Raw genomic sequence first — 27069 nt, 5'->3', positions numbered from 1 at the left:
GGAGAACACCTAAGTGAAAGACACTAACCTCATCCACCTCCTGTGAGGCCAGGGGAGCAGCACTGCCTATCTCTGCACAGGCACTGAGCCTTGTACAGACCTGTTTTCTCTAGTTCTGTCTCGGGCAAACCCGAGAGCTCTGCAGGAGACAAATGGTTTTGTTTGGGGTTTTTTTTGGAGGGCAAGAACAAAACAGAAACCACTGGCAACAACATCCTGTCTTCTGTAATAACACTGAGGCTCACTGTACCAATAAACTTTCCGTTTCCATTTTCTTGATGTTATTTTTAGAACGTATTGGCAGTGCCAGATGTCTCTGTCAAGGACTGGACTCTCTAGAGCTGGAGTTAGATTTATAACCACGTACTTGCTGGCCACAGATGTTGAAAAGCCTGTGGGAAAAGTCCCCCCATTGTTAAGATGACATTGTTCAAAGAGCTGTTCAAAATAGCTACTTACAGCATCTTCAATATTTCAACATAACAGCCAAGGATCCTGTCTGCCTGGGCACTCAGCTCGATGCTCATGGTGCTGCAGGTAGGACTGACCATCAAGCAGTCAATCAGGTTGGGCTCGCTGTCATTGCCAACGTTGGCTGTCATCTTCTGATTAGCCGTGTTGTTGCGCTCCACTTCCACGTGGATCTCATTTGAAGTGACAATAACAGGCTTAAGACGGGATTCAGTCAAGGTGGCCTCTTGAGAGACCAGGTCAGGACTCGTGTGGAGAAGGCGGAGGGGGAGGTTGGGCTTTCGGTCACACTGCTGCTGGCAGCCGTTCCGAATCTCCTTCAGGCTCGGCGAATTGTCCCGACTGAATTTGCAAAAGAAAACCAAAACCCCCAACAATTTCAATAAACAGATACAACAGCAGAAAGCACAAGAGAGAGTGTAACACTGAGAAGCCAAGGTCTTTTGCAATTTCCCATTGCATTTCACCCCAGCCCACCAGATTGCTTCCTTCTGTGCAACTGGAATATTGAAATCAATTCAAAGTATTAAATAGGACTCCAATAGGACTGTTCTGCAGCCCCTGTTCTACAAAGCTTTGAGCTTTTCATTACCCTGACATGCCAGTTTAGTATAAAGGTGAACTTTCCCATCCAAGTTGTGCAAAGCTGTAACAGAATCCATGCCCAAGTATGTATCTGGCTCCAGCACACACCCAGTCTGCAGCCCTTGTGTCTGGAATTTTTGTTGGACACTAAGCAGCCCCTGTCCGTGCTCTACCATAAGGAAAGTCAGATAGGCATAGACAAACAGGGAACATAGCAGAGGAGAACCCTCAGTGTCTACTGGAAACTGGGTCATGTGTCAAGACACATGGCATCTACTTTGCAGTAAGTCAGGAATCAATTTTTCTATGATAATGGAGACAGCACTGTGAAAGCAGCTTGGGATTACCACACAACCCCTTCTTCAAGAGCTCATCCTTCCCTTTGGTTTCAGTGTAACATACACTTCACAATGTGGCAAAAAGGGAGCAAAATGGATACTGCTGTGGGTAGTGCTTAGTCCCCAGAGACTCTTGTGGAGCACTCTTGTCTTCTGCTGGCCTAAAAACACTGCTTATGGCTGCACTCTGCTGTAGAGGAATATCTCAACAGTGGCCAAAATCAGCTTGTCAATGGCTGTTGAGCTTCGTCCTGGAAGTTACTGCAGGCTACAGTACTTCTACACCGGGAATCGCATAGCTCCTTGCATCCCCAGCACTGCCTCCATCTTCAGGCATGGGAGCCAAAGATGTGCAATAACGGACTGCCAGGCTTACTGCCTCAAAACATGCCACAGTGAGTACAACTGAAAGAAGGTTCACCATCTTTCAGGTTTTTAGGCACACAAAGTGTAACAAAAATAGTCACCTACCTATAAAAACATGCATGTGATTGGCCAGAACTCCCACGTGTAACGCTAGCGGTGAGCAGAATGAGAAGGCATGTTCTCACATACCCACACCCATGCTCACACTGATCTTGTTTACAGGTGACAAGGGTCTGGAAGGGAGTAACATGCAGACAGCTGGGAATTCATACTGACCTGTTGATAAATTCCTCGTAACACGAATAAATGGCTGCTAAGCAGACAGCTACAAGATTTGGCAGGACCCTGGGATGGGGGCATTGTCCAGTTGGACCATGCATGCTGAAAAACAAAACCCAAGATTACATCATTGTGAGGAACACTTCTGTGGGCAAAAACAGTAAAGGCAGAACAATGGGGTTCCAGAACTGGATAGACAGCCTCGAGAATCTTCAGAAGGGCTGTAACAGAGTTACTTTAACCCTGTAAATGCCTACTCAGTGGTCCTATTCATCAACAAGGTTGCATTCTTTGTTCATTTGATGTGGTATCTCTACAGTCTCCCTAAAATATCACACGTGGCTGAGCATTATGTGGTTTAAAGTTAATGGGAATCTCTCTGTAGAGGCTGAGAGTCAAAATGTTTTAAAAGAACGTACACACAGCCAAGTCCATTTGCTCCCAGTGTGGAACTAAGCAGAAAAGCCCAACCCTGTCTGAGAATCAGTTTTAAAAAAAACCCAGAGACCTGAGCAACATTGATTGGCTCATGGACTCTTCTAATTGATTTGCAGTTTGCCAGCACCAAAAGCACCAGCTTCTCTTAGCAGCCAGTAAAGAGATGAGCAGGGCTGGAAGAAGTAACACAGCAAAGCATGTGCACAGGGCTGGAAATACACCATAAATTAAATGTAACTAACCTATGAATAAACTTCTTCACCACCTCCATTCCAGCATTCAGCTCATTCAAAGCCAGAATATACTCCTGAGTAAACAGCCGCAACCGAGGGCACTTCCCAAAATCCTGTCCAAAAAGGAGAGACTCAGTGAAGATGGTGAAACATGCCTGCAATGTACATCAAAACTGTGAGGTTTCAAAAGAAATCAACTCAGACACATGCAAATTCACTTTGCTATTATGCTCACAGCTTCAACAGCATGGTATCACTGCCTGCTGCTGGAATGTTCCTCCCATTAATAACGCCATTCTCCTCTCTCCCCCACACTCACCTTGAAACAAAAAGCGTATTTAATGAAGAAAAAAACATATTCTACCTGCACTTACATGTCTTTTGCACACTTCACTTTATTATTTTGAAATGCAATTTTTGTTGTTTTGTATTTTTGCTTCTGCTTACAAGACTCAAAAAGGATATTTTACTTCCATGTTTGACATTGTATCTGTTCTGGTATTAGAGAAAATCTTTTTGACATGCAATCAGTAAGTGATCAGGTATAAAACCAGATATTCTTTCTCCAGGGGTTTTACTCCAGCTACAATGTGAATTTGACAGGTGAGCTCAACAGCCCCTTTCTTCAAGTCCAGCAGCTGGAAAGGCACCTGCTAACTGAAACCCTGCACCTCCTCACACCACCTGCTATTTTTAGATGTGAAAATCTGCTGTCTGGTGCAGGTTATTCCACAGCACATTTCTCCACATCTGCACAGGTGTAACCTTATTACACAGGTGTTACAGAGCTCCAAAGCTAAATTTGCAAGCAGTGAACAAGGCCCACTGAGGCCAAACAAGCCCTTCCAGTTATCCCTCAAGCAGCTGGCTGTGGAGAAAGTGTCATCCTCAAAAAACAAATGGCAACTGAAATCTTAAAGAAATGCCACAAGTGGTGAGGAACTGGTGGTCTGTAAAGGGGAAGATATACCCCCAAAGCACAAAAGCCTTCTGTTACTTCATTTGGCTTCAGGCCCTTCTACAGCACAACCTATATCAACATCGCTGAGGTTTTACAGCTAGAGAAAATTACCACAGACATGAATACAAGCCTAGGCAGGACAATGTCTCCTTCGAGTCTAAGTGTATCGAATGGCTACCTGGGTAGCTTCACCCAGCTAAGGGACTGTGGTTGATTCCACAGTTGGTATTACAATTAAAATCATTAAACAAATCCTTCTGGCAGGTACAAACGCACTTGGTTCAAGGGCAGGAGACCACATGTGCTTCGTGTATCATTTGGCATCATTTAATTTCATGAACATTTATTGCAAGATAGCTTTTGCTGTTGCACTTCATTTATGAAAGTTTTCAAGCTCTGTAGGTGTCCTAACTGAAGTCCAAGAGATCATGGAGAGGATGCCCCATTACCGACCACTCTAAAGTACAATATCTCTCTAAATATAATATGACGGCCTGTCACCATACCAGGTACAGAATAAAACACACTATCAAAATTGTTTGTTCAAAAAACCAGAACCAAAACCCCAGAATAGTGCTTATATTCAAACATTTAGGCTGAGCTTACAAACAGCTGAAATCCAAAGGTACTGAGAGGTTGCTGAGCACTCCTCAAGCAAACTGTGGAACAACACTTGTTGTGAACTTATCAAAGACCACAGACCAAATTAGAGGCAAAGGGGGGAACAGACATCTAGGTTTTCTGCTCCAAGCACACAGCATTGCATGGGGCCTCCTGAGGTTATGAAGTTTATTGCCAACAATACTGTCCCCCTAAAGGATAACTTAACTTACATGCACACAAACCTAAAGTCACTAAAAGACTATTCAGTCCAGAAGTCCCTGGAGAGCAGTAAAGTCCCAAATCCACTCTAATTAATATCTGACACTGTAAATTCTCTGACTACACACTGTGGTACATTCATGTTGATTTTCAATCTGCAAATGTTAAGTATGGTAAACAGATCCAATTCTCTACAGCTAACCAAATACTAGCATTACACTATGCATTTAATTTGAGACCCTTCAAGAGCTCTGGATGCTTTAAAAAAAACCCCATCAGTCTGGACTCCAAGAATAACATTTATAGAATATTTCATTCAACACTACAGAATATTCAAAAATGTTTACATGTCTGCAGAGTGCAGGCACAGAGCCAGGAACATGACCTTTTTGCCATCTTGGTCTTTCTACCTAGTTCTGTAAACTCAAGGAGTTCAACAATAATGCTGTTGTAAAAATAAAGAAATAGGAACTGTTTTCTACTGGGTTCATGCTACACACGGCAGTGTATGTATGAGACCAGCACAGTGGATGGTCTCTAAAATGCTATCTGTTAGCAGGAAGAAGTTGAATGTGTAGTTACAGAGGTACAGCATCCATCCTGGGATCACAGTCAAGTCAACTGCCTTCAATATTTTCTTTCATGTACTTGCTACTCTTTGCTGCAGCATTGTGAAACAAAATTTCTTTATGTAACTTAAAAACCACAGCAGGAAATTTAATATGCCACCAAGTTCTCATAACCTGTGCTCTCACTCACCATGTTGTGTTTGAGAATCCTCTGTACCACTGGTGTGAACACTTCTATCACAACCATGGACCGCGGGCGCTCTCGGCAGTGCTGTAATGAGCAACAAGTCATTTTGTGAGCTGCAGAAATCAGGAAGATGGATCTGCTCTGGCCTCAAGTTTGAGGTATAGCAATATGATCCTAAGATTGGTTTATAAGTACGTGAGAGTCAGAGGAGTTTCTGAAATTTGACTGAATTTCTGTAGGAAGAAGCTAATGCTGAGTGTTTGACAAATGCCAACAAATGACCTGGCCATTAGTAAGCCCATTTAAGCAGACTTGAAACTGAAACAATCCAAGTACTCAGAAGCTTATGGAGAGGATGCAAAATGCAGTACAAGCATGCATTTACCAGGAGAGAGAACGGGTCCTTATGATCTTCCCACTGCCATTACCCAATGACATAATACCATTAGGGAGTTATGCATCACATTATCAACTCATCTGAACACAGTGACTTCAATGGCTTTGGCATTAGCTAAGCAGAACATGGGGCAGGACATCTCTTGGACCCAGACTGAGGCGTAGGAGTTCAAAGATTTTAACTCTCCCACAGGATCAGGACTATGCAGTCTGATGAACTAAGGACATAGACTTATTTATCACAATGGTGGTGTTAACTAATCTAATAGCATTGGTTATTGACCTAATGAAGAAAATGCCAATAACTCCCTCAAATAACAATACTCATATACAGCTATGAGATACCAGAAAGCAAAGCTGTTCTGATACCTTGCAGAAGAATTCACAGAGGTCAGGAGGAGGATGGTTGTTTTCCAGCAAAGGGGCAATTGCCTTTAAAAAGAAAGAGGGAGAAAAATTTAATTAGAGGACTGCTACTGGATTAAGGATTTTGCAGGGAAATAGTCTTCTTAAAATAAACAGCTCGCTTTTAAAATAGAAGGACAAAAGAGAAATCAGAGGTGGGCTGTGTCTATTTTACACATAAGCTCAAGCACAACTCTGCTACAAATCCTCTGGAAAAATCTGCCTTCAACTACATCAGTGTAAATGCATAACACACAGTAAAGGAGCACATCTTTTATAATGATTTAAATGAAAACAGGAGCAGATCAACTGTTTTAGGGCATAATACAGCAAGAATGAATTTGGCTTACTGAATGAAAACCACCACACACACAGAGGCATCATTTATAAAAGAGGTTGAGCTCTTTTTGTGAGAAATAACTCATTAAAAGCAACATGGCACTGTTCTTACCTTGGAGGGCCCTATTCATCAAAATTTAGCTCTGTGAAAGTTAAGATCAACCACTGCTTCTTTGTTGCTACGCAAACCAATGTGCTTATGCTCGGTAAATACATTAGAGGTCATACCTGCCACTGGGGGTGTAATGAACTTATGTTGTCGTTACTTCCTTTGCAAATTAGAAAATGGTACTAGAACAATGTATTCTCTCTATGTGATGGTGCCTTCGGGCTTTTCCAGCCTTGACCCAAAGGGATTCCCAGTATCCATTTAAAAGTAAGACTCACACAGCAGCTAGGACATTTTGTATTAAGCAACTGAATTATTTTATCTGGATGGCATCTGAAGTTCTACTAAAGTAGTCTGCTTTGTTTTTTGCTCTCCCTCTCATCTCCTTAAGGATTTCAGCACCATCGAGCCTGCTTACAACGACCATGTTTCACAGTAGCCACCTTCACACACAAAGGGGTCATTTTGACAATGAAACACAAGCCCATCTGCAAAGATCTGGTTTGGTTTGTGAAGCTTCTGTTCATCATTGTGTGCCATCCCTCTGCAACTGTTCACTCCTCCTCTGGTGGTGGTCCACCAACAGAAGACTAGTGGAGACTGCGACATTACTCCATGAGACTAGAATATCCTCACTACTTATCTAACACTCTTCCCTGAATCCATCTTTTGGAGTGCTGGCTACAGGACTCATCAACTGTCAGGAATTGTAAAACCACCAAGTGTTTATAGCCATCTGGTAATTGCCAGAGGATCACTGCATCAAAGATGTAATTGAGTGGTTGTCAGCCTAAGAAAAATGGGATTGATTGCTTCAGAGAATGGTGGGGGTTGGAAGGGACCTCTAGAGAACATCCAGTCCAACCCCCTGCTCAAGCAGGTTTCCCTCAATTAGGGGGCACAGGAACAGCCTCCCAAGAAGGAGACTCCACATCCTCCCTGGGCAGCCTGTGCCAGGGATCCATCACCTTTATGGTAAAAGAGTTTCTCCTTGTGTTTAAGTGGAACTTTTTGTGTTCCAGCTTATGTCTATTTACCCCTAGTCCTGTCAGTGGACACTACAGAAAAAATTGTCTCCCCATCCTCCTGCCATAAACCTTTTAGGTACTTATAAAGGTTGATGAAGTTCTCTCCTCAGACTTCTCCAAGCTAAACAGCCCCAGGTCTCGCAGTTTTCCCTCATAAGAAAGATGTTCCAGTCCCCTCATCATCTTTGCAGCCTAGTCCTTACTGAATGTAAGGAATAACTACAACAGACACTGTTGGGGGAGGTTGGACTAGATGATCTTTTGAGGTCCCTTCCAACCTGTAAGCTTTTGTGATCCTCTTTTCTTTATGCTGTGGTTAAAAGCAGAAACTTGCTATTTTGTGTTGCCCAGTTATGGCAACATGTGCTGCCCCTTCCTCGCCAGGAAGGAATCAGTTGTGATATCGACTTGTTCAATCAAAGGTAGTTCCATCTGCACAGCAAATCACTGTGTGCTTTTAAGATACTACATAAGTACACAGTATTAGCAATACTTCCTAAAAATAGCACAGGTTAGCTGTGTAACAGCAGTGAGCTCTGAATGCTTAGAAACTGCTGGCTCCCTAATGGTTTGGGCAGGACTTGAACTGAAGAAGCCATCACCCAGAATTAATGAACAGTGTAGTTGGAGGTCACCTGGTCCAACTTCCCTGCTCACAGCAGAGCCACCTTACATATTTTAGTAAAAAAATCCTTCCACTAAAACAACTTGTTGTAACTAAGGGCCTGAATTACCCTCAGCACTGAAGTAAAATGAAAGCTATAGCAGATCTCAAAGTAAATGCCACTTCAGAAACTTATCTCAGTGACTGCTTCCAGCTAAAACGGTATCTTAAGCAGCAGTTAAACACAATTCACACCTACTGACAGCTACATGCCAGCTTGTCATTTTGCAGAGAGTCAGAGACATGATATGATCAGGTGGTGGTGAGGTTCTAGACTGAATTGCTGGAAAAATCTCCTGGAAATTACCAGTGACTGAAATCAAATTACAGTGATAGAGCATCAAGTTCCACCTCTGATAAATTGTTGAGATTTTATATTTTGTTGCACAGGGAAGAAAGCTGCCATCCAATTCACTTATTTGTATGCCTAAATAAATGCAACCTATAGAAAACAAAATAGATGAAGAGGATATTTTTATAAATCAAGTAAGCAGGGAGTTAAACTTTGGTGACACATATCCACACTTACAGAAACAGTCACTTGCTCACCACATACCATCAGCAATGGAGACATTCTGTACATGGTAGCAACAGCCCCTCAGGAAACTATTAAGCCTAAGGGTTTTATAGGGCACATCTGGAAATGATGGGTTTGACTATTTAAAGTACATATATAGATATGAACACTGCACTGTGTAGTCTAGTAAGGAGACCATTTGGGGAGATGATTAACCCTTGATATACTGTGCTATTTCCTAGAAGTTGACAAGGAAACTTGTCAAACAAGAAATGGTTCTGATCCTGACTAAGTTCAACAGCACTGGTGGAAATGCTTTTGCATTTGCCTTCCTCCACTGAGGCAGAGGCAAGCATTAACAAAAGGGTTATCAAATAATACAGATCTGTCTGCAGATTTTGACAGAGGGATACTCACCACAATAATGCTCTCGTGGTCTTGAGTGGTTAAGTTGTTGTTCTGAAAGAGTTGGATGGAAGAAATCAATGAGCAAAGAGTACTCTGAGTTGCCACATCAGCACACACAGTCCTCTTAGCTACCACCAGACACAAGCAGAAAGGCACAAGGCTGCAATTGCTTATTTTCAGAATAAAATGCACAAATTAAAATAATTCTCTTAAAGAAGGTGCACATCTGCCACGTGCAAGCCTCCATTCCTCCCTCAGCACATTCGGATTCAAGCCACTCTGGCCACGAAAGCTGAGCACACCAGAGTAGTCTCAATCAGGTGGAAAATTAAAGCTAGCAATACGTTTCTTTAAAATATTTTCTAAAGACAGACTGTATGTTTCTACAAAAATGAGTAAGAGGACTGTTGTGATGTTGTATACCATTTGTTGGTAGTAAACAAACTGCTGCAGTTTCCCTGACGTTCCTCCTTCAAACAAGGAACCAGTAAAAGCCAATACATTTACTGGAGGTCACCTATGCTACCAGCCAACAGTTTGCTTTTGGCTTTCTCAGCAGCATCATCATCAGAGGTTATCAAGTTGTGAGTTGCTAAGATCTTTACCTGCTGCAAGAAAAATAGCTAGTGGCTTTTTTTGCTTATAACAAATCTTTGCATGTCAGAACTAAGATAGGAAAAACCTGCTTGGCATTAACATTTCATGTCCATGACGTGTTAACGATTTGAAATAGATGCTATGGAAGGAGGATAGATATCTCTGAAGAAGGAATATATTTTTCTTTGACAGAACTGGAAATAGCTGTACAACGAATTTATTGGTATATACATGGTGCTACAAGAATTATTGGTCACAGAAGCAAAGTCAATAGAATAGAAGTCAAGGGGAGTTTTATCACTGACCCATGAATCAGACCCATAATTAATCTACCACAAATAGCCAACAACATAAAAAAAGCCTCAAGATAAAAGTGTTGTGTTTTGGTTCTAGAAATCTACCTTACATGGGCCAAATTCTCCTTCTCCTCAGCAAGTACAAATTCCACTCAAACCAGCTGAAGTCACGAGCAGACTCCAAGGCAGAATTCTCATGGCCACAGTTGAAAGACAACTCACTCACAAACTTTTAACTGTTTGTCTCTTGTCTAAATGCAACAGTGTCTTGCAGGAGCACTGCTGAGGTCCTACCTCTGAGAGCAGCTTTGAGACAATCTCCAGTGGTGCTTGGTGAATAGAGTCATCCTGAAGCGGAGATGTCAGCGCCATGTCCACCAGCGTCCTGATCTCCTTCAGCACCACCTCCCAGCGGCTGGGGTTACTGAGCACCTTCTTGTACTTGTAAATCTTCTTCTGCAAGAAAAACAAAAGGGTCAACACTGACATCACCATAAAACCCTTGAAAAAAATGACTGGATATGTGCTTCCTCCATGCAACGGGGTCAAGTGGACTGCTTTGCATTTTGAGCGTTGCTTTATCTGTTTGCCGAAAGGCTGCACTTAAATAATTTAAATGGAGACGAAAACCTTGCATGTCTAGACCAAATTCTTCTGCAGAAGCAGAGAAAAACTGTGACTCCCTTTTTAAAAAAAAAATTTAAATAAGCTTTTAAACTCCAGAACATCTTTGTCTCCATCATCTCCTCTTGTGAAACACTTTATTCATCAGGCTAATAGCACATGCTTGCTATTGCACTGTTTCCAAAACTTCCTTTTAAAGGGAGTTAGTCATTAAGAGAGGAGGAGAGAGAGGCCATCAAATCATCATTCTACAGATACTTTGTTCCACATTGCTAATTGGTGAATTCACATTCAGAATGAATTTTAAAAGTGAGTCATACAATCATTTTGGTTGGAAAAGAACTGTAAGATCGTCGAGTGCAACCGCTAACCTCACACTGCCAAGCCCACCACTAAGCCATGTCCCTCAGCACCGCAGCTATGCGCCTTCTAAATCTCTCCAGGCATGGTGACTCCATCACTGCCTTGGACAGACCATTCCAGTGCTTAACAACCCTCTCAGTGAAAAAGTTCATCCTAAGAACAATTCCACTAGACCCAGGTGCTTTTTTTATCCTTCTTGAGGAATCCCATAAAGTTGTGTTGTCAATCTCCAGCTGCAACAGAAACAAACTTGTAAAGTCTCCAAATCCTCCATGCAGCAGCATTTCCGCCCTCAAGAAAAGCATTCCCAACTGCCTAACCCCATCTGCCCCACTCCCCTGCCTAACCCTGCATTACCTCTGGCCATGCCCGAGCTATTTCACCAACCGCCCCGTCCACAGACCAGCTGGGTAAGCAAAAGGCAATTCTTACCTCCTCGGCAGCCATGTTGCCACAGATGACTGCAACGGAGGCTGCTTTGTATTATAAATAGTATTTTTTAAGAGAAAACCCACCCTCCCCAAATTCCCAGAGGTGGCTTGCTGAAAGTCTACAAGTTCAGGGAAGAAATGACGAGCGCTGAAACGTCCCTCCCGAGAACGACAGGCAGGAGAGGCTGGGCAGGGCGGGCACTGGCGGAGCTCTGCTGCCTGACAGGCAGCAGCTGCCAGGACCACAGGGCTTTCTTTGGATCGCACGCACTTCCACCCTTCTCCACGTGCAAATCTATTTCCCTGAAGTCAAGAAGTCTGGATACATGCTCAGGTTTATCAAACAAGGCAGGTTGGGCGCTTCTCTGTTTACAGGAAAACATCAGTGTTTCGCACTAAAAACGGATCCTACATTCCTTGGCAGCATTTCCAGGGGAACTGCAAAAACTGCCCATGTGGTGCAGCTTGCTGCATTCAGCTGGACATTTTGGGCTGTACATGGTCAGAGTAATAAAGGCAGAGGACTTTGCAGAGGGTCTGTGTGCTTTGGTTTGGTTTGGTTTGGAGCCTTGCCGCGACGTGGCATTTCCCCCGTCGCTCGGCCAGGGCAGCCCCTGCAGGAACCATCTGAACGGGCTGGCTCTCTGCTTATCAGCCACTTCCTTCCCACCCTGGCAGCAGACCCAATGCTCAGTAGAAAACAGTCACCTCTGTACCCTACCTAAAACCTGAGAGAGGGCAACAACCACTCCCCCCCTCCAGATTTTAGATGCCTTGGGTTTGGGAATATTGTCAAAGAGGGGGGAGAAGAGGGTGGCACCTGGCTGATAAAACAATCCAGTTATCTTTCTAATTAAATTCATGTAAGTACAAAAGCACACTGCCAGTACTTCACACTTCCTGTGCATTTTAAACTACTGGAAAGCTAAAGGGACATAAAAACACACACTGTGGGCACTATCAAATGTGTTTGGCGTTTCAGAACTGAGCAAAATCTTTGTAGTTCTGAGCAACTTGGGGCAGAGAGGGACATCCAGCATTTTTAAGCTACTAGCACTACATCTGTCATCACAGATTTCTTGGATTCTTTCAGAAACTTGAATCACAGAGCTTAATTTCTCTTATTCATTTAGTGCCTGTTTCAGGGTCTTTTTGTTAGACACACTCCAGCACTAAATAAAACCTAAACTTCAAAGCCACAAGCCAGCTTTGTAACTTGAAGCAACTCCTTTCTGACTAATTGAGGACACAAAACAAAGCTAGCTCAAATGATACATTTTTTCCATGCTGAAATCTATTCCTTGGTCCCATATTATGAACAAATGAAGTTCAAAGCAAAATTGAAAGCTGGATACAAAGTGAGGTTGGGGAGGGGAGGAGGGCTACACTGCTGGGTCATGCATCCCTGCCTGACGTGGGCTGCCTCTTCCTTGGATGTGTTACCTGACTTCAGAGAGCAGCTCCTCCAGCCTAAGGGACAGCCGCTGAAGGAAACTCTTGCCCAACAGGACAGTGTTCAGACAACCCTACCACAAGTATCCTTTTTCCTGTGTCAAATCCACCCTTGCTTGAGGGGAGGGAGGAGCAAGTGAGGTTTACATTCCCTTTTGGAGATGTCCATTAAAAACTAAAAACTCTGAGGATGCTGACATAGATAAAAGACAACTGTATCCCCTGCCAGGCAAGGGAGACCTGCGAGAGCTGCTGCTCAGAACAGGCAGACAGTGACTCAAAGGCAGCATCAGGGGACAGCTACCTTCGCAGACACGCTGAGCACACTGCAAGTGGAAAATCCAAACTTGTCAGTGTCTGCTTTGCGTTTCCAGCACAAAGGATCCTGCTGCCCTGATACTCCGAGCTGTAATCTGCAAGCGACCTTACAGAGGTCTTGAGTGATGGTGGGAAAGCAGCAGGAAATAAATAAATAAATAGAGGAGCCATCCCCAAGAGGGTTGAACTCTGCTATCCTGAACCTTTGCCCATGGTTACACTGTTGTTTTTCTCAGCAGAATGCTCTTCGCTGCCGAGCGCCTTGCTGAAAGCCTCCATTAAAGCTTGAAACCTATCAGCTGGTTACAGAAGCAATTTGCTGTGTATCTGCAAGCACTTAGCCAGCACCCAGCCATCTGCTCCATTCTACCTGCGCTGACTCTGGAGCAAGGAGAAACAATCCCTTAGGAGCTTAAAAGCAAAGCTGCCTGGTAAAGACCCGTATCAGAGAGCAGGCAGCACAACACACGCGAGGAGTTCATTCACCCTGGATGTAGGTGTGAAAGATGCTGAAAATACTCACACAACCTTCAGCATCGATAGCATGTACAAGAAAAACACTGGGGTGGGAATCCAGTTTCACTGGGATTTCACTAAAAGCAGCAGCTCCTATGACAATTCATGTGAATGAAAATAGCACATGCCAACTTGGAATTTGACCCTCCTAGTTACTGACCAGCCAGAACCACACAGCTAGTGTCATTCCAGAATCTTGCTCTGCTGGCTTTAAAAGCAAAACCACTGAAGTTAGTAAGTAGCCAGAAGATGGAGCACGGAGAATAAGTGACACTGACAGGGTATCCTTCATTCTCAAATCACTCTAATTAATTAAGTCTTGCAGAAACTCCAAGACCTAAGTCTCAGTCCTCTTTCAGAGGAGGAGGAATTGCAAATCAGACATGAAAAATTACTTTTCCAGCATTATTAAGCAAGCAAATGTGACAAAAATCCATAAGCAGTGTTTTTTGCCATCAGTGGTCAAAAGGTCCTGAAAATTGCTGCGAATAGAAAGCTCAGCCTAGGAAACTTGCAGGTTTTTTAAGTAACATCTTCATATGTTTTTCTATCCCATAATGGCCACATCCTGTAGCTTTTGCTCATAAATCATTTCCTTGGACAGAAATGATACTACTGATGTAGCTGACATCTGAGAAAAATGGACTTAAATGCACAGAATCAGATGCCATGGAACAACTGCCTTTTTCAGCCCTAGCAAGACTGTTTTATGTGAGGAACATCTTAAAGCAGCCAGTGCTCCCGGTCCAAAAAAAAGGCAGGATAATCCTTGACGACCAAATTTCATCCCTGCTTTGCCTCTGGTGGCCAGAAAACGTTCTGTACTGTTGGGAACCTGTCTTCCCATCAGCAAATACTATCTTGATTACATTAAAAACAGTAATTGCCAACCCCAGCCCAGAGCAGCCTATAAAATCCCAGCTCTCTGCTCCTCAGCACACAACAGCACACAACTCATCGCTTCTGTGTGGGAGAAGCTGGAGCTACTGCAGGAACATGTGCTGACTTGGAAGGCTGCATGTGCCAGCAATTGTTTATTTCTTGCTGAGCAACGAGGGTAGTTCCAGCAAAGGGGAGAAGGTCAGCCTCCGCACACGAGTCCTCCCCACCTCAGTGTGGGGATGGCTGAGCCAAGCTGGTGTTACACTTCAATGCTGATGGTGCTTACGTAAAATGGAGGTGCCTCTTGCTAGATGCACATCTACAGAAGGAAAATAACAGAGAGCAGACACCAGAATGGTTTTCTCCACTGCAGCAGAACATTTTGTTAGAACGCTGTGTGATAAGAAACAGGAAGAGTTGCTTGAGAAGTTCAACACATGTGCGTGGCTTGTCCTACAAAGCCCAGAAGTGGTACCATGTATTCTTGGGCACCATCTGCTGGCATTTTGGCTAGTAACTTGTTACCTCCATGAAAACAACGACTGGCATGGCATCCCCAGAACTCTGCTAGACCCATACCCTGCTTCTAACACGAGCAGGCATCACAAAAGTCGGTAAGAACAGCTTGGTGCTAACAGAAGTTTCCCTGATAGTCAGGTGGGCTTAAATCACCAGGTGGATCCACTGGAAGCCTTCTGAACTAAGTTCCAGTCTGTAACATTTACCAATATAAAGGGAAAAAAGCAATTCATGTGAACAGACAAAGTTTATAAGAACTCTCACTCCAGTCAAAGGGCTGGAGCCAGGACCAGATCACAGAAATTCTTCCAAATTGAGAACTTCAGACTGTTAATGCTGCTGTAATCCAACTCTTCACAACCTTCTCAAAGTTTTGCACAGAAAGACTAACGTGCTGTGCTCTAAAAGAGCTGCAAAAGAGCAGAAGCAAATTTTTGCATTCTATCATGGTTTCAGGTCAAGGTGTTTTCTGCACTTTTCGTTTTACTCAGTGCTAAATGCTGAAGGGCATCAACTTCTCTGCTTCAGTTGCTTCTCTGAATCTAATCACCTTGGTCGAGGCTCACTTGCCCACAAGCTCCTTGCCACAGGCCAGAGAACTGGAGGGAAAGGTTAAAACCTCGACACTTCCTGATACTCAGTTAAGGTCTAAATAATGCTTCTTTTTTTTGTCAATTCATACAAAAAAGATCCCAAGAAAATGACCATTATTTCTCACACTGAGTGGCACCCCTGAATCTATGCCCTGAATAAACACAGCAAGTGACAGCCTCTGCCCTCAACAGCACCGTCTTGACGATTAAAGGCAAGAAGGAGAAACAGAGCAAGAAAAACGAGGGGACTTCCTTGAGGTCATATGGCAAGTCAAAATCAGAGCAGAAGTGAGGTCTTCTGATTCTCAGGCCTCCATGCTAACTGCTAGATCTTGGCACTCCTAAGTAAAAGCACCACTGCCTTGCACTGGGGCCATAGGAAGCAAGTTAAATGCTGATACCCTGTTGCCATGCTCTCATCACATCATCTTCTCCCACCTCTTTTCTCAGTCTACATTCGTTCACCTATTTTCTTCCCCTTCATCTTGCTCTAGATCTCAATTAATCTATGCAAAACTCCGTAAACACTCGGTGCTGTTCCAAAGCCGTCAAGAGTTCAATGGGTTCAGCAAGTGGTGGTGTGGGTTCAGCTGTTACTAATGCACAAGCTGGAACAACCACACAGATACTTCTCAGAGGCACAGAGTTTGTCCTTTGCTCAGATACCACTGGGATGGTACCACTGCAAAGTAAAAGAATGCTGAAATAAACAACATTTTAAGAGGACAAAACACATTTCTGCTTGGATCAAGTGAAGTGCAAAGTGGACACGGGACAAGGGTGCTCACGGAGTGACCTCCTCACCTCCCTGCGTGACACTGGGCAGCTGTGACATTAATGTACTGAAGAACTTGCTCCCAAAGCATATTATATATCTATATATATACATTTCCACCTCCTTTGCACACAGCTGTCACCTGACTGACCATCCTTCTGGGTTTCTGCTCTCCAATGTGCTCAGTACTACTGCAAAGATATCCTTCAGCAACAAGGCAGGGTTGAGAGGATGGGAAGGGGAAAAGAAAGATCCAAGGGAACAAAAAGAAAACCAAAAACGCTAGGCAAGCAGATCTTAAATGTGTGGGCCTCGCTGAAGGCAAACCTGCGTGCAAACACAGTGTGTGCCTCCAAAAACTGCATGCAACTCACAAACTGGGGCTTCCTTCCAACCCCCTCAGTGGGGAGGGAAGAGGTCATCTTTGGTAGAACCTTCCCACTACAAAGCAGAGCAACTGGGCTATGTTTTTGCTGGTGTCTTGTCTTTCCTTCCAATCCTAAAATGCAGGAGCAGAGCTGTGCACGCCAGATGCCGTTTCCCCAACTAGAAAGCACCAAAGGCCAAGTGTGGCTCCAGCTGCACTTCACTCGGGCTAATGCGGTTACTATCGTAATCAGACCTGTCCACAGGGGACACGGCTTTTGGCACGGCCCACATTGATGCATTCCCCGAAACCCTCCATCCCTGCTTCCATTTCCTTTTGGCAAACGCTCCCATTCTTCAGGCCCTAGTTCCAGCACCAGCTTTACACTTCAGGTTGGCAAAACATCAGCTTTCGTCCTGCACACAGCAACTGCTGTTCCGTATTTTTCGTGCCGGAGCCAAGCCGAGGTTTGTTTTTAATGTTGCTTTGGCTATGCGGAATTTCACTATGACTGCAGATACATTTCTAGCAGAAGCACAAGCCACTCCCTACTTGCAAAAAGCATTGGTAGAGACACAGCTGTGCTCTTGGGTTGCAAATCCCATGTAAAATCTACCCAAAAGAAGAAATATTTTAGAATATGGTGTTCACGGGCATTTGGGTGTTTTGCTTTGGTCTTTTAACAGAAGTCACGTAACACCTTTTCCTCTTGGTGTTGTGCAGGAGGAAAAACTTCAACAGCTTCAATACAGTTGAACAACACGGTTGTCCCATGTGTACGGGGAAAATCTGTCATAATTGCAGGGTGAGGGGGTTTTACAAACCCTTCTGAAATGCTTTAAACTCCTTTTCAGAATGAGTGAGAAAAACCTTCACATAGAGGTTGCTGGATTCACACAATTAGGGCAGGAGCCAGACACTCTGCTTGATCTACGGCACTTTAACAGCCTCTGACTCATCATCAGAGGGAAGGTTTCAAACATGTTTAGGCACAACTACCTCCTCCTCTTGCAGGACCTCACTGCTGCCTGCTACAGCATTTTTGGCCCTTTTCTCCAGAGCAGCAAATGCTCAACACGAACACTGTCTGGACGTCGGGATCTCAGTGTTCTGGCACAACCCACAGTTTCCAGAGGGGTGTGAGTCTGACGTGCTCCTGTATGTGAGATTATGCAGTATGAGCTGGAGTCAGCAAAATCATGTTCCATTAAAACAACAACAAAAAAAGGAAAAGCAGACTACTAGATGAAAAGAGCACACCATAAACACTCCACACTTCCCAAAACCTTCAGTGGACTAACTGCACTGCAGTGCATGGCAGGGGAAAAACCAGCAGGCACCGTGTGACTGTGGAGTTCAGCATGCACCAAAAAGACAGCAGAAGACACAAGCACTGTGACATTAACTGCCACCTAGGTGAAGTCCTTGCTGTGTGCTTCTCTGTGTAGACACCTACCGTTACTGACTGCACTACAGAATGCCTCTGACACCAAGCTGAACTGATCCAGGCTCCTAATACCTTTACAGTCCTGCACTTTATATTCCAGAGACGATGCCTGTGTCTGTGGAGCCTGGTCCTTGACATCCACCAGCTCTTACTCTGCTGTGGGAATAAATGACTTTGCCACTGCAGAGAGGAGGTAGTGTGTAGAAAAAAAACAGAACACACACACAATCTTATCATCATTGCACTTTAACCAGGTCTGCCAAAGAAAAAGCTCTGGGCAGGTCCACTGTGGAGAACAGCCAGGCAGAGTACCTGCTGTGCAGAACCAATGCATCTCCCAGCCTGACACTACACCCTTCAGATCCTACTCAGGCATGAGAGAGCTGGTCATCACCGGTAAAACAGGATGCTGTCTCATCTGCAAGGCTGCAAAACACATGCCAGTAATTTCAGGCACGTGAGAACTCTGATCAGAAGATCTTGCGACCTGAGAAACCACCTCAAACTGGGATCAAGCAGCTGCTAATGCTACACATTGTAGCAATTACTAACAAAAAAAAAATCTCTGGAAAATAATTCATCCCCCTTCTATTTTCTGGGAAATGCCAGTAAGCTTGGATAGCACACAAAGCAATTCTTTCTTCCCAGATATACAAACCAGATTAAAAAGCCACGTCATCCCTTTTCCTTATTACTCTGCACTGCTTGCAGTGGGCTCTCCTGGCTTTTCCTGCCCTCCTGTCTTCTCACTAGTCAGCAAAACCTCCCAAATGGACATTTACCCACCTGTTTCACTTTCTCCTCCTTGGCAAATATATTCCTTTGCTGAATTTCTATCACTTCAGCACCATAAATGGTTTTGAAATTGGCTTCTCTCTCTTGTGCACCTGCATCATCAATGTCGTCAGCAAGAGAGATGTGCACGGCTCAAGGAACGTGTTTGTGCTGGAAAGCTGCTGCAAAGCCTTAGGGAGAGCACAGATACTGGGTACTGATGTGATGCTTTCAAGCATCTTAAAAGGGACTTCAGAAAGCAGGGTATTTCTGTCTTCAGATCACTGGGCTTTGGAGCTGTGAGTTGTCCAGTTTCTCACAAGGAGATACGAGATTTCACAGCAGCCCTTGCATCTGAAACAGTCCCATCACTTTGTTCCCTGGTTTTAGATCACATATTACTGTGCCATATCAGCACAAAATCCCAAACCTCCTGCAACTCTTTAGCCTACAAAAACATCACTAAATCTCTGCAATTTGCCTTGTTTTCTTTCTCCTTTGTGCAAACGCAGTGTGACGTGCAAGACTGAATCAAGTCTCCCAGCATTCAGTTTCCCAGTCCCAAGGCTAGTGTCCTCATGGAGGATCAGTGTTACAAAAGCATGGCCAACCTTACTGTCCCATGTAAATAAGTCACTCACATCAACCCCGTTGTCCTTGATGGATCTCACCTCTGGTCACACAGACTCATCTGGTGTTCCCACCTTCAATACTACAGTACAGAGCACCTGAGATCAAGCTATGGTAATATGGTAAACATCTGTTTTGCAATGGATTCTGAATGAAGACAGAAGAATGAAAGGCACACTCTTACCAGCACTGTTTCCTGGTACCTTTTTTTTTCTGATGTTGAGAAAAGACAAGATGTGACAGAAAAGGTGAAAATGTGACTTACAGCACAAACTAGGGCAGATGATACTGGCTGTGACACTTGCACAACACAGTTTCAGGGGGGTTTGTGGCTATCAGCAGCAGGTTTACAATCCTCCAACACATTATGTATACTGTGATGAACCCAGCCCACAAATTACACTGGAAGAAATAAATGTAAGGACAAAACCGTGCAAGAAAGGAAAGAGAAATTTAAAACAACACCTCGATGCCCTTTGCTCCTTCAGGCTCATGCAGCTCTTTTAACACCAAGAGTCCTCATAACATCCATAACACAGAACTGGCCCCCATGACAGCAGCTTAACAAGGCACTTAGCTTGTGTCAGCTCTCCGAGTTAGGTTTTCACACCCAATGCACCATGCGAGAAGGATAATTACACTCCTGGGAATGACTACCAGTCTTGTCCTGCCTTCTTAAGAGATCTTCTAAAAACCAGGTTTTTCTGCAGCTAGGAAGCTGAACAAGAGACTAATTTTGGTGCAGGTCCGTATTATGACAGCTATAGATGAGAAGCTGCAATTTGGTGAAACTAGTGGTCACCATGACCTGGAAGTCCCGAATTGCAAAGAATTAGTCATAAGGTCAGCCCTGGAATAATGGAGGAGCAGGACAAAAACTGAGGATCCCTCCTGGCCAGCAGTTTAGCATTCCTGAGAAGCAACATACTCCAGCACGTATTTACTCCTCTTCAGTGCAGAGACCTAAGTACACAATAACAAGCTGACCTGTTTATTCAGCTGTTTTTGACACCCCTCTATCTTCAGACCTAATATTAATTTGAACAGGATAGCATCCAAGTCTAGAGGGGAAAATTTAGAGCTGGTCCTGACTTAGCTAAAGCATGCTAGAAAATAACTATCTAGTTTCTACTCATATTTCATCACTAGGCCATTAATTGCCCTGAGTTCTGTCTCCTTAAAAAAGCCTGTTCTGGCAATGCAGGAATCATCTATGGGTACACAATCCATGTGTGCATATAGCTGGAGGAGGGCAGAGCAGCTCAGAGCAGCAGCTCAGATCCAGGCTGGCATCTCAGCATGTTGCCGAGAGCCTCTTTTGGTTGGACAAAGTGCTGTGCTGACACAGATATGCAGCTCCCAGATTTGAAGTGATTCATGTTAAGCCAACGCAGAGCAGAAACACTGATCAGCTGCTGCAGATGTACCTTATGGGAGGAACCTGCTGCAATGCCCTCCTGAAAGAGCGAGGCTTTTTCCTAATGCAAAGGCAGTGAGAAAGCTTATAAAAACTAACCAGTCTACCTGTCCCAGTTCATGACAAGTCATCAGTGTTTCATATAAAAACACAAGAAAGAAAACCTTTCTGTCAACATCTTGTCTGTTTTTCATCTATTCATTTCCACTCCCCAAAGTGAGATCAATGCCTTTCTGCTGTGACAGCACAGCCACCTCCAGCAAACGGAGACTGGAAACAGAAAACAAGGCCAAGATTTTTCAAATGACTTCTGATAACAGATGGCTTAAGATTGTCAAACTTGTGCAGGAAAATGAGGGAGCTTCACGTGCTCATGAAGATACATTAAGCCAAAAAAAACCCTACCAAACCAAGAAACATCCCATAAAATTGACAAAATTTCCACAATGTTGCTCCTAAATTTGCAACATGGTTGTTTATAGACTACAGACCAGGCAGTATTATCAGTCATCACATGCAGGGCAAGGGGACATCACTGGAGAGCTCCATGCAGACACACACAGCTGCATTTCACGTTACTTGTCATACACAAAAGCAGAATAAAACTTGGCAGTAAACATCATGAGAGGGGGCATCAGGAACTGAAAAATGCCAAGAAATATTTTTAGTCCCACTGTGTTCACCGGAAAGCTCTAACTGGCACCAGCTTCACTTTTTGGCAACACGGATCCATCAGCACAACACCTGGACGCTGCATCTGCTCCTTATGGAATATAAAGCCCAGCCTGAAACTCCATCAGGGCACTCACTGTTCTGCAAGGGAGGGAGAGGCTCTGGCCATCTTAAAACTGTCCATGGCCACCCACAACTGATGCTCATGCATTCCACAGGTAGAGTAAAACCACCAACCAAAACCTTGTGGGCTGTCTTTTATCTGTCAAAGCAAGGAACTCGCTCCTCCTAAACTCGTGTGTCAAAGCCCAAAATATTTCCAAAGCACTCAGGCTTTGAAAGACAAAATTTAACGCCACAGTTTAGGATCCTATCAATATATTATTGACTCATATACAGACAAAAAAGCAGAAAAAACCACAACACAAAAAAGCACTGTTGTTAGCCTAGTTGTATGATAATTATGTATTGTTTCACCTTAAAATAACAGAAAAAGGGAACTTCTGTGTTTTGTGAAAATAGCTCAGGGTTTCAGGTAAAGAAAGTAAAGAATCGGCGAACTACAGTCGTGTGTGCCATGTAAGCACTAAAGAGAGGGTCTGAAGACCAGAAACTTCCACTCCAAAGAGCTGCTGAGCTCTTCAAATAATATTTTGACCATGCAGTACAGCACAGGACTATTGAACTGTCCCAGGGTATCAAAGCATCCTGTCTCACACCATAAGTTAGGTGATTACAGACAGAGGCCCCTTTAACCATAACCAATGTGCCTTTTACCTGATCTCACGGTTTTAAGGCATGATTTATCGAGAGTTAAGCCTATAAATTTCTTTAATGTCATCATTTAAATTCTATATAAACCCCACTCCTGTATCAGCACTATTTTTAATCATTACCATGGTGACAAAATCGGAAAGGTGCTTTACCCAAGGAAGGCTTCACCACACTTTCAGAGAACAGTTTCTCTCAACTTCATTTGTTGCAGTTTTAAAGTACAGGGAAATAACAAAAACTGATACTCACCCACAGTTTTTGTATGAAAAATATTCAGTACTAATGGGCAAGGAATTCATAACCTGGACACAGTAAAGACCAGACAGTGTCACCATCATTCAGGTCAAATATGACTTTATATGCTAATCCCTTTGCAATTCATAGGGTTGCTTGTGCATGGAACTATCTATTTCCCAAAACCACAGATACAACAATCCCTATGAGAACCAGGAAAGTATTAATCCAAAATTAAAGTTTTTGAATGAAGGCCAACATTGCTTGTTTCAGCCTTCAGTGCAAAATGTTTGCAAATCCCAAAAGACAGCACTGATCCAGTTTCCCAATTCATGGGAATCAAAACATGGAGTCTGAAAATGAATTTTCAAACACAAGTAATGTGATTGTCGACTCAAGTCAGGGCTGTGGAGGTATGCTGGGCTGCATGAGCACAAGTACAGACAGCGGGGAGAGGGAAGTGACAGCTCCCTGCAACCTCAAAGCACACCCTGTGCTGAGTGAGGGAAAAGGCAGCATGGCTGGGGAGAGGACCAGATGATGTTCAAAAGTCCTTTCCAACCTAAACAATTCAGCAATTAAGTGCACCGTCCACGCTCACAGATGGATAAAACCGCTTAACCAAGCAGCACTGCACAGTCATGGACTGGTTAATAGCAGCAGGGAAGACAAGGTATAGGCAAGCCTTTCTAGAAGATCCAGGTCAGAGGCACACAAAGCTCAGCTTGAGTCATGCTTCACAGTTTACTGCAGACTTCAGGCTGTTGTTTCTGTATTGTGTCAATTCAGGACATTCCCCCAAAGGCCGTCAACTGACACGTTTCCTTGCTGCATCATTCAGCTAACTAGAAAACACAAGCAACCAACATCCCACAACGACAGCGGTGTCCAGAGTTTACTATCAAGCATGCTAAAAAAATGTAACGTGCCCTGTGTAACCTTTAGGTGTACTTCCCTCAACCAGTGTAAATCTATCACTGCACTCTGTATCACAAGAGAAGACCCAAAGACCCCAGGAGATGATCTCACCTATGTTTTTTTGAATTCAAAGTGTTACACGGGACTAAATTAGTCAAGCAGGTCTTTTAATGACTAATACTTTAAGCATGTGGTGTAGTAGAGCTCAATGCTTTCTACAGAGGATGGTACCTCTATGTGCTAGGCACTATACAAATACACAGAAAGTCCTTAGCTCAAAGACTGCAAGATATAAACAAGCAACAAAGTGGATGGATACTGTCTGGGAGAGTGCCAAGGGTACATATTTGCTATTTGTATGTGTCCCAAAAACCACTAGTCACAAGCCAAGCTTTGCTGTATTCATCCCCTACAGCAGTGACTGGCCACCACTGTATCTAGCCGAGATTCAGAAAGGGCAATGAACTGCATGTGTTAATTCTCTTTTGTATATTCACAGAAAGTGTTGTTATCTTTATTGATATACTGTTATGACTTATCGGCTTCCAGATGGCAAAGATTACATGTCATGGTTTCAATCCAGCCTCCCTGGTTGAGAGGAATGTTTCTTACACAATGGATTAATGATATGTTTGAGGATCTGGACAGTTGTTAACATGTTCTGGACAAAGACAGTTTGGCTTAGCTAGAACCTGAAGGAAAAGCAGGATTTCTAAAAATAGGCTGAGGTGGCCAATAATCCTTCAGGAGTTGTGATACACAGATATCCAGATTGAATGATGAATTATAAGTAACCCTTAGTGGGAGGGTTTGAAATAGAAAACTCATAAAGAAAATGACTACATAAGGAACAGTCTGTCCCTACATCCATGCTCTCTCCAATGAGCACAGTATTCGAGGAGAAAGTTGCATCTAAAAAGCTGTATAAGCATCTTGACAGCTAGTTAGTGGGATGACACATAAAACCTCTTGGAGCTGGATCTAAACCATGGGTAATTATGTGTTTGGCTTTATTTTATTTCTGTTTATCTGTAGCATCTCTTTTATTATTCTCTGGGCTGCAGAAAGAACTTATTCTTGATTTTTATTTCAATGTCTCTCTAGAAGAAAAATTCTTTCCAGGGTGCTGACTGGCAAACTGAGTTCTCACAGCATGTTAATCCTTAAAACTGCATCACAAAAAAGGTCTCTCATAGACCTCACCACCTTCATACCAGACCAAAGGATAACCAGGATGTGCCTGAACCTAAAGAGTTTCCCCCAATATTTAACAACACAGGGGTTCACTGGACCTATCCATTGTTCAGATGACATGCAGCACCTGACTCCCAAGGCTTGGAGTGCAGGAAAAAGAAGGACACTGACAGAAAATGAATCTGCTCTCACAACTGTAATTTAAGTATTCGTCTTTAAGGATCAAGGAGGGCAAACCCCACTGCTGGAAACTCTCAGAATATCAGTTTCTCATCTATCAAATGGGTTCCTCCAGCCTTGTTGGGGCAGGGAAAGGGAAGTGAAGGTCTCCTACACTACATCTAGTGCCTAGTACAGTAGGGCTCAGGGTTCAGCTGCATCCCCTAAGAGCTTCCACCACACAAGTACAAACAATAGCGAGCTCATCTCTGAATGTTTTCCCCTGAATAACTGCTTCAGCTATCTGCATCAGTTTGCATCTGTGTTCTGCATGCCCGCAGAAATGTTTTGACCTATTATTTGTAAGACCACTGGACAAATATATCATTCATCAGCACAACCACCCAATTATAATACAGCTGCGGAGATCTCTCTGGCAGCTGGTGCTTTGTGTAAATGACCCATTCCAGAAGAACAGGCTTCCTGGTTTTTTTGTGGGTTCCCTCATTACCTGCTTAATCATCAAACCATACAAATTATGGAGTGAGATGAACCTTGGCACCTGGCTCTTAAAGTGATCAGCTTCACTAAGGTAGACCACATAACTACACTCCTCCTCCACTCTCCTAGATATACCACTTGTCCTGCCTCTTAGTTCTGTTGTGATGTCACTTAAATCTGCCAAATATCTACCGAAGTAAAGAGCAGAAAGCTACCAGGTGCTCATCCTCTGAACTATTAAACAACAAAATCCATCAAAACTATCTCCATTCTAGCAAAGAGGAATTTGTTAGTGTAAAGTACCTGGGCAGTGACTAAACCCTGTCACTGTTCTTATGGGAAAAAGCAACTTGCTATTCTTGGTAAAGGGAAGGTCTTTCAAATCAAGATAATGTTTCACTTGTTTTTCAGAAACGAACTTAATGGGGGTGGGGAGGGAAGCAAGGAAGTAAAAATAAATTCTACTTTGCAACAAGTTAAATTACTCAGAGTTTCCCAAAATGAGAGGCTTGGTCAGAAGCATTGGAAAGTTTAAGAAATACTCCTTTAAAAACAACTCCCACAGAGCAAAGCTCCCTCTCCATGACCGAAAGGCATGTGAGCAAGCCAGGTCATTCTGTCTAGGCTTTTTTTTTCCCCTTCAAAACTGATGGGATGGGTGGTGGCAGGGCTAGGTTGCATCTTTACCACTCCTTAATGGTTTGGTTTTGTTTTTTTCTTCTCAGAGTTGCACCTCCAACCCTGATTTTCCCCTCACTGCAGGAGTGAAGGGGGAAGATGCCATCAGTACATTAGTACCACTGCCGTCCTGGTTGGGGACAAGGTAGAGAAAGAAACTCCATCATCATTTCCATCTATGCTTTCTCTGATCACCCTTGCCTGCCAAAGCAGAAGGGAAAATAACAGCCACATGATACTGTCTCTGTATGCTTTAAGCCCTTTTTTATCTTCAGGAGTTGCAAAGAAAGCAAGACTGGCCAGGCATTGTGTTAATGATACTGTCAAGAGGCCAAAATAAAGTGCCACACCACAGCTGAGCCTTCTGCTATCAGCACTACTGTCTCACACTCATTTAGGCAATCAGAGTAACAGGCTGGAGAATATGCCCGTGGTCTAGAAAAGCAGATCTTGATCCTTGGCTCTTACTGATAAGAACCTGGATCTACTCAGAATATGATTCTGCCAGATGCTGACCGCTGTACAATGCACACCAATGCTGTAGTTTTGCCACACAACTATTTTGTAACTATCAAACACACCTACAGCAAAACCAGTTTGGTGGGAGGGACTTCCTTATATTTTCACATGTGGTTGCTGTCAGTAGGCTGCAATCTTGATAAGCTACACAGCCAACCTGGCTGACTTCACTGAAACCCTGCAGGAGACAAGTCCTGAGCTGAAGCGCTGCTGCTTGTGTTTCCCACCACAAGACAAGAAAGGACAACCACATTCAGCATCTGGCCAAAACTTGTTTCCAGCTGCATCAAAGATGCACATAGAT

The 27069-nt window shown here is 43.6% G+C and overlaps 1 protein-coding gene across 2 annotated transcripts in view; it reads right to left on the bottom strand.

Annotated features, from left to right (window-relative positions):
• Positions 1-27069, bottom strand: part of CMIP (c-Maf inducing protein) — a 129841-nt gene that overhangs the window by 21264 nt on the left and 81508 nt on the right. The window contains exons 4-10 of one of the 2 annotated variants that reach the window (XM_062007621.1): positions 10303-10464; positions 9125-9166; positions 6015-6077; positions 5253-5333; positions 2720-2865; positions 2037-2141; positions 460-813 (exon numbers count right to left, since the gene is read on the bottom strand). In XM_062007621.1, coding sequence (XP_061863605.1) covers positions 460-813; positions 2037-2141; positions 2720-2865; positions 5253-5333; positions 6015-6077; positions 9125-9166; positions 10303-10464 — 953 coding nt within the window. The remainder of the gene's footprint in view (positions 1-459; positions 814-2036; positions 2142-2719; positions 2866-5252; positions 5334-6014; positions 6078-9124; positions 9167-10302; positions 10465-27069) is intronic. The other variant, XM_062007622.1, reaches the window with a different exon arrangement.

This window comes from Colius striatus, chromosome 14, assembly GCF_028858725.1.
Source record: "Colius striatus isolate bColStr4 chromosome 14, bColStr4.1.hap1, whole genome shotgun sequence".
In the NCBI taxonomy this organism is placed as follows: Eukaryota; Metazoa; Chordata; class Aves; order Coliiformes; family Coliidae; genus Colius; species Colius striatus.
Note: the sequence above shows the minus strand (reverse complement) of the source record. Positions and strands in the feature narration are given on the sequence as shown.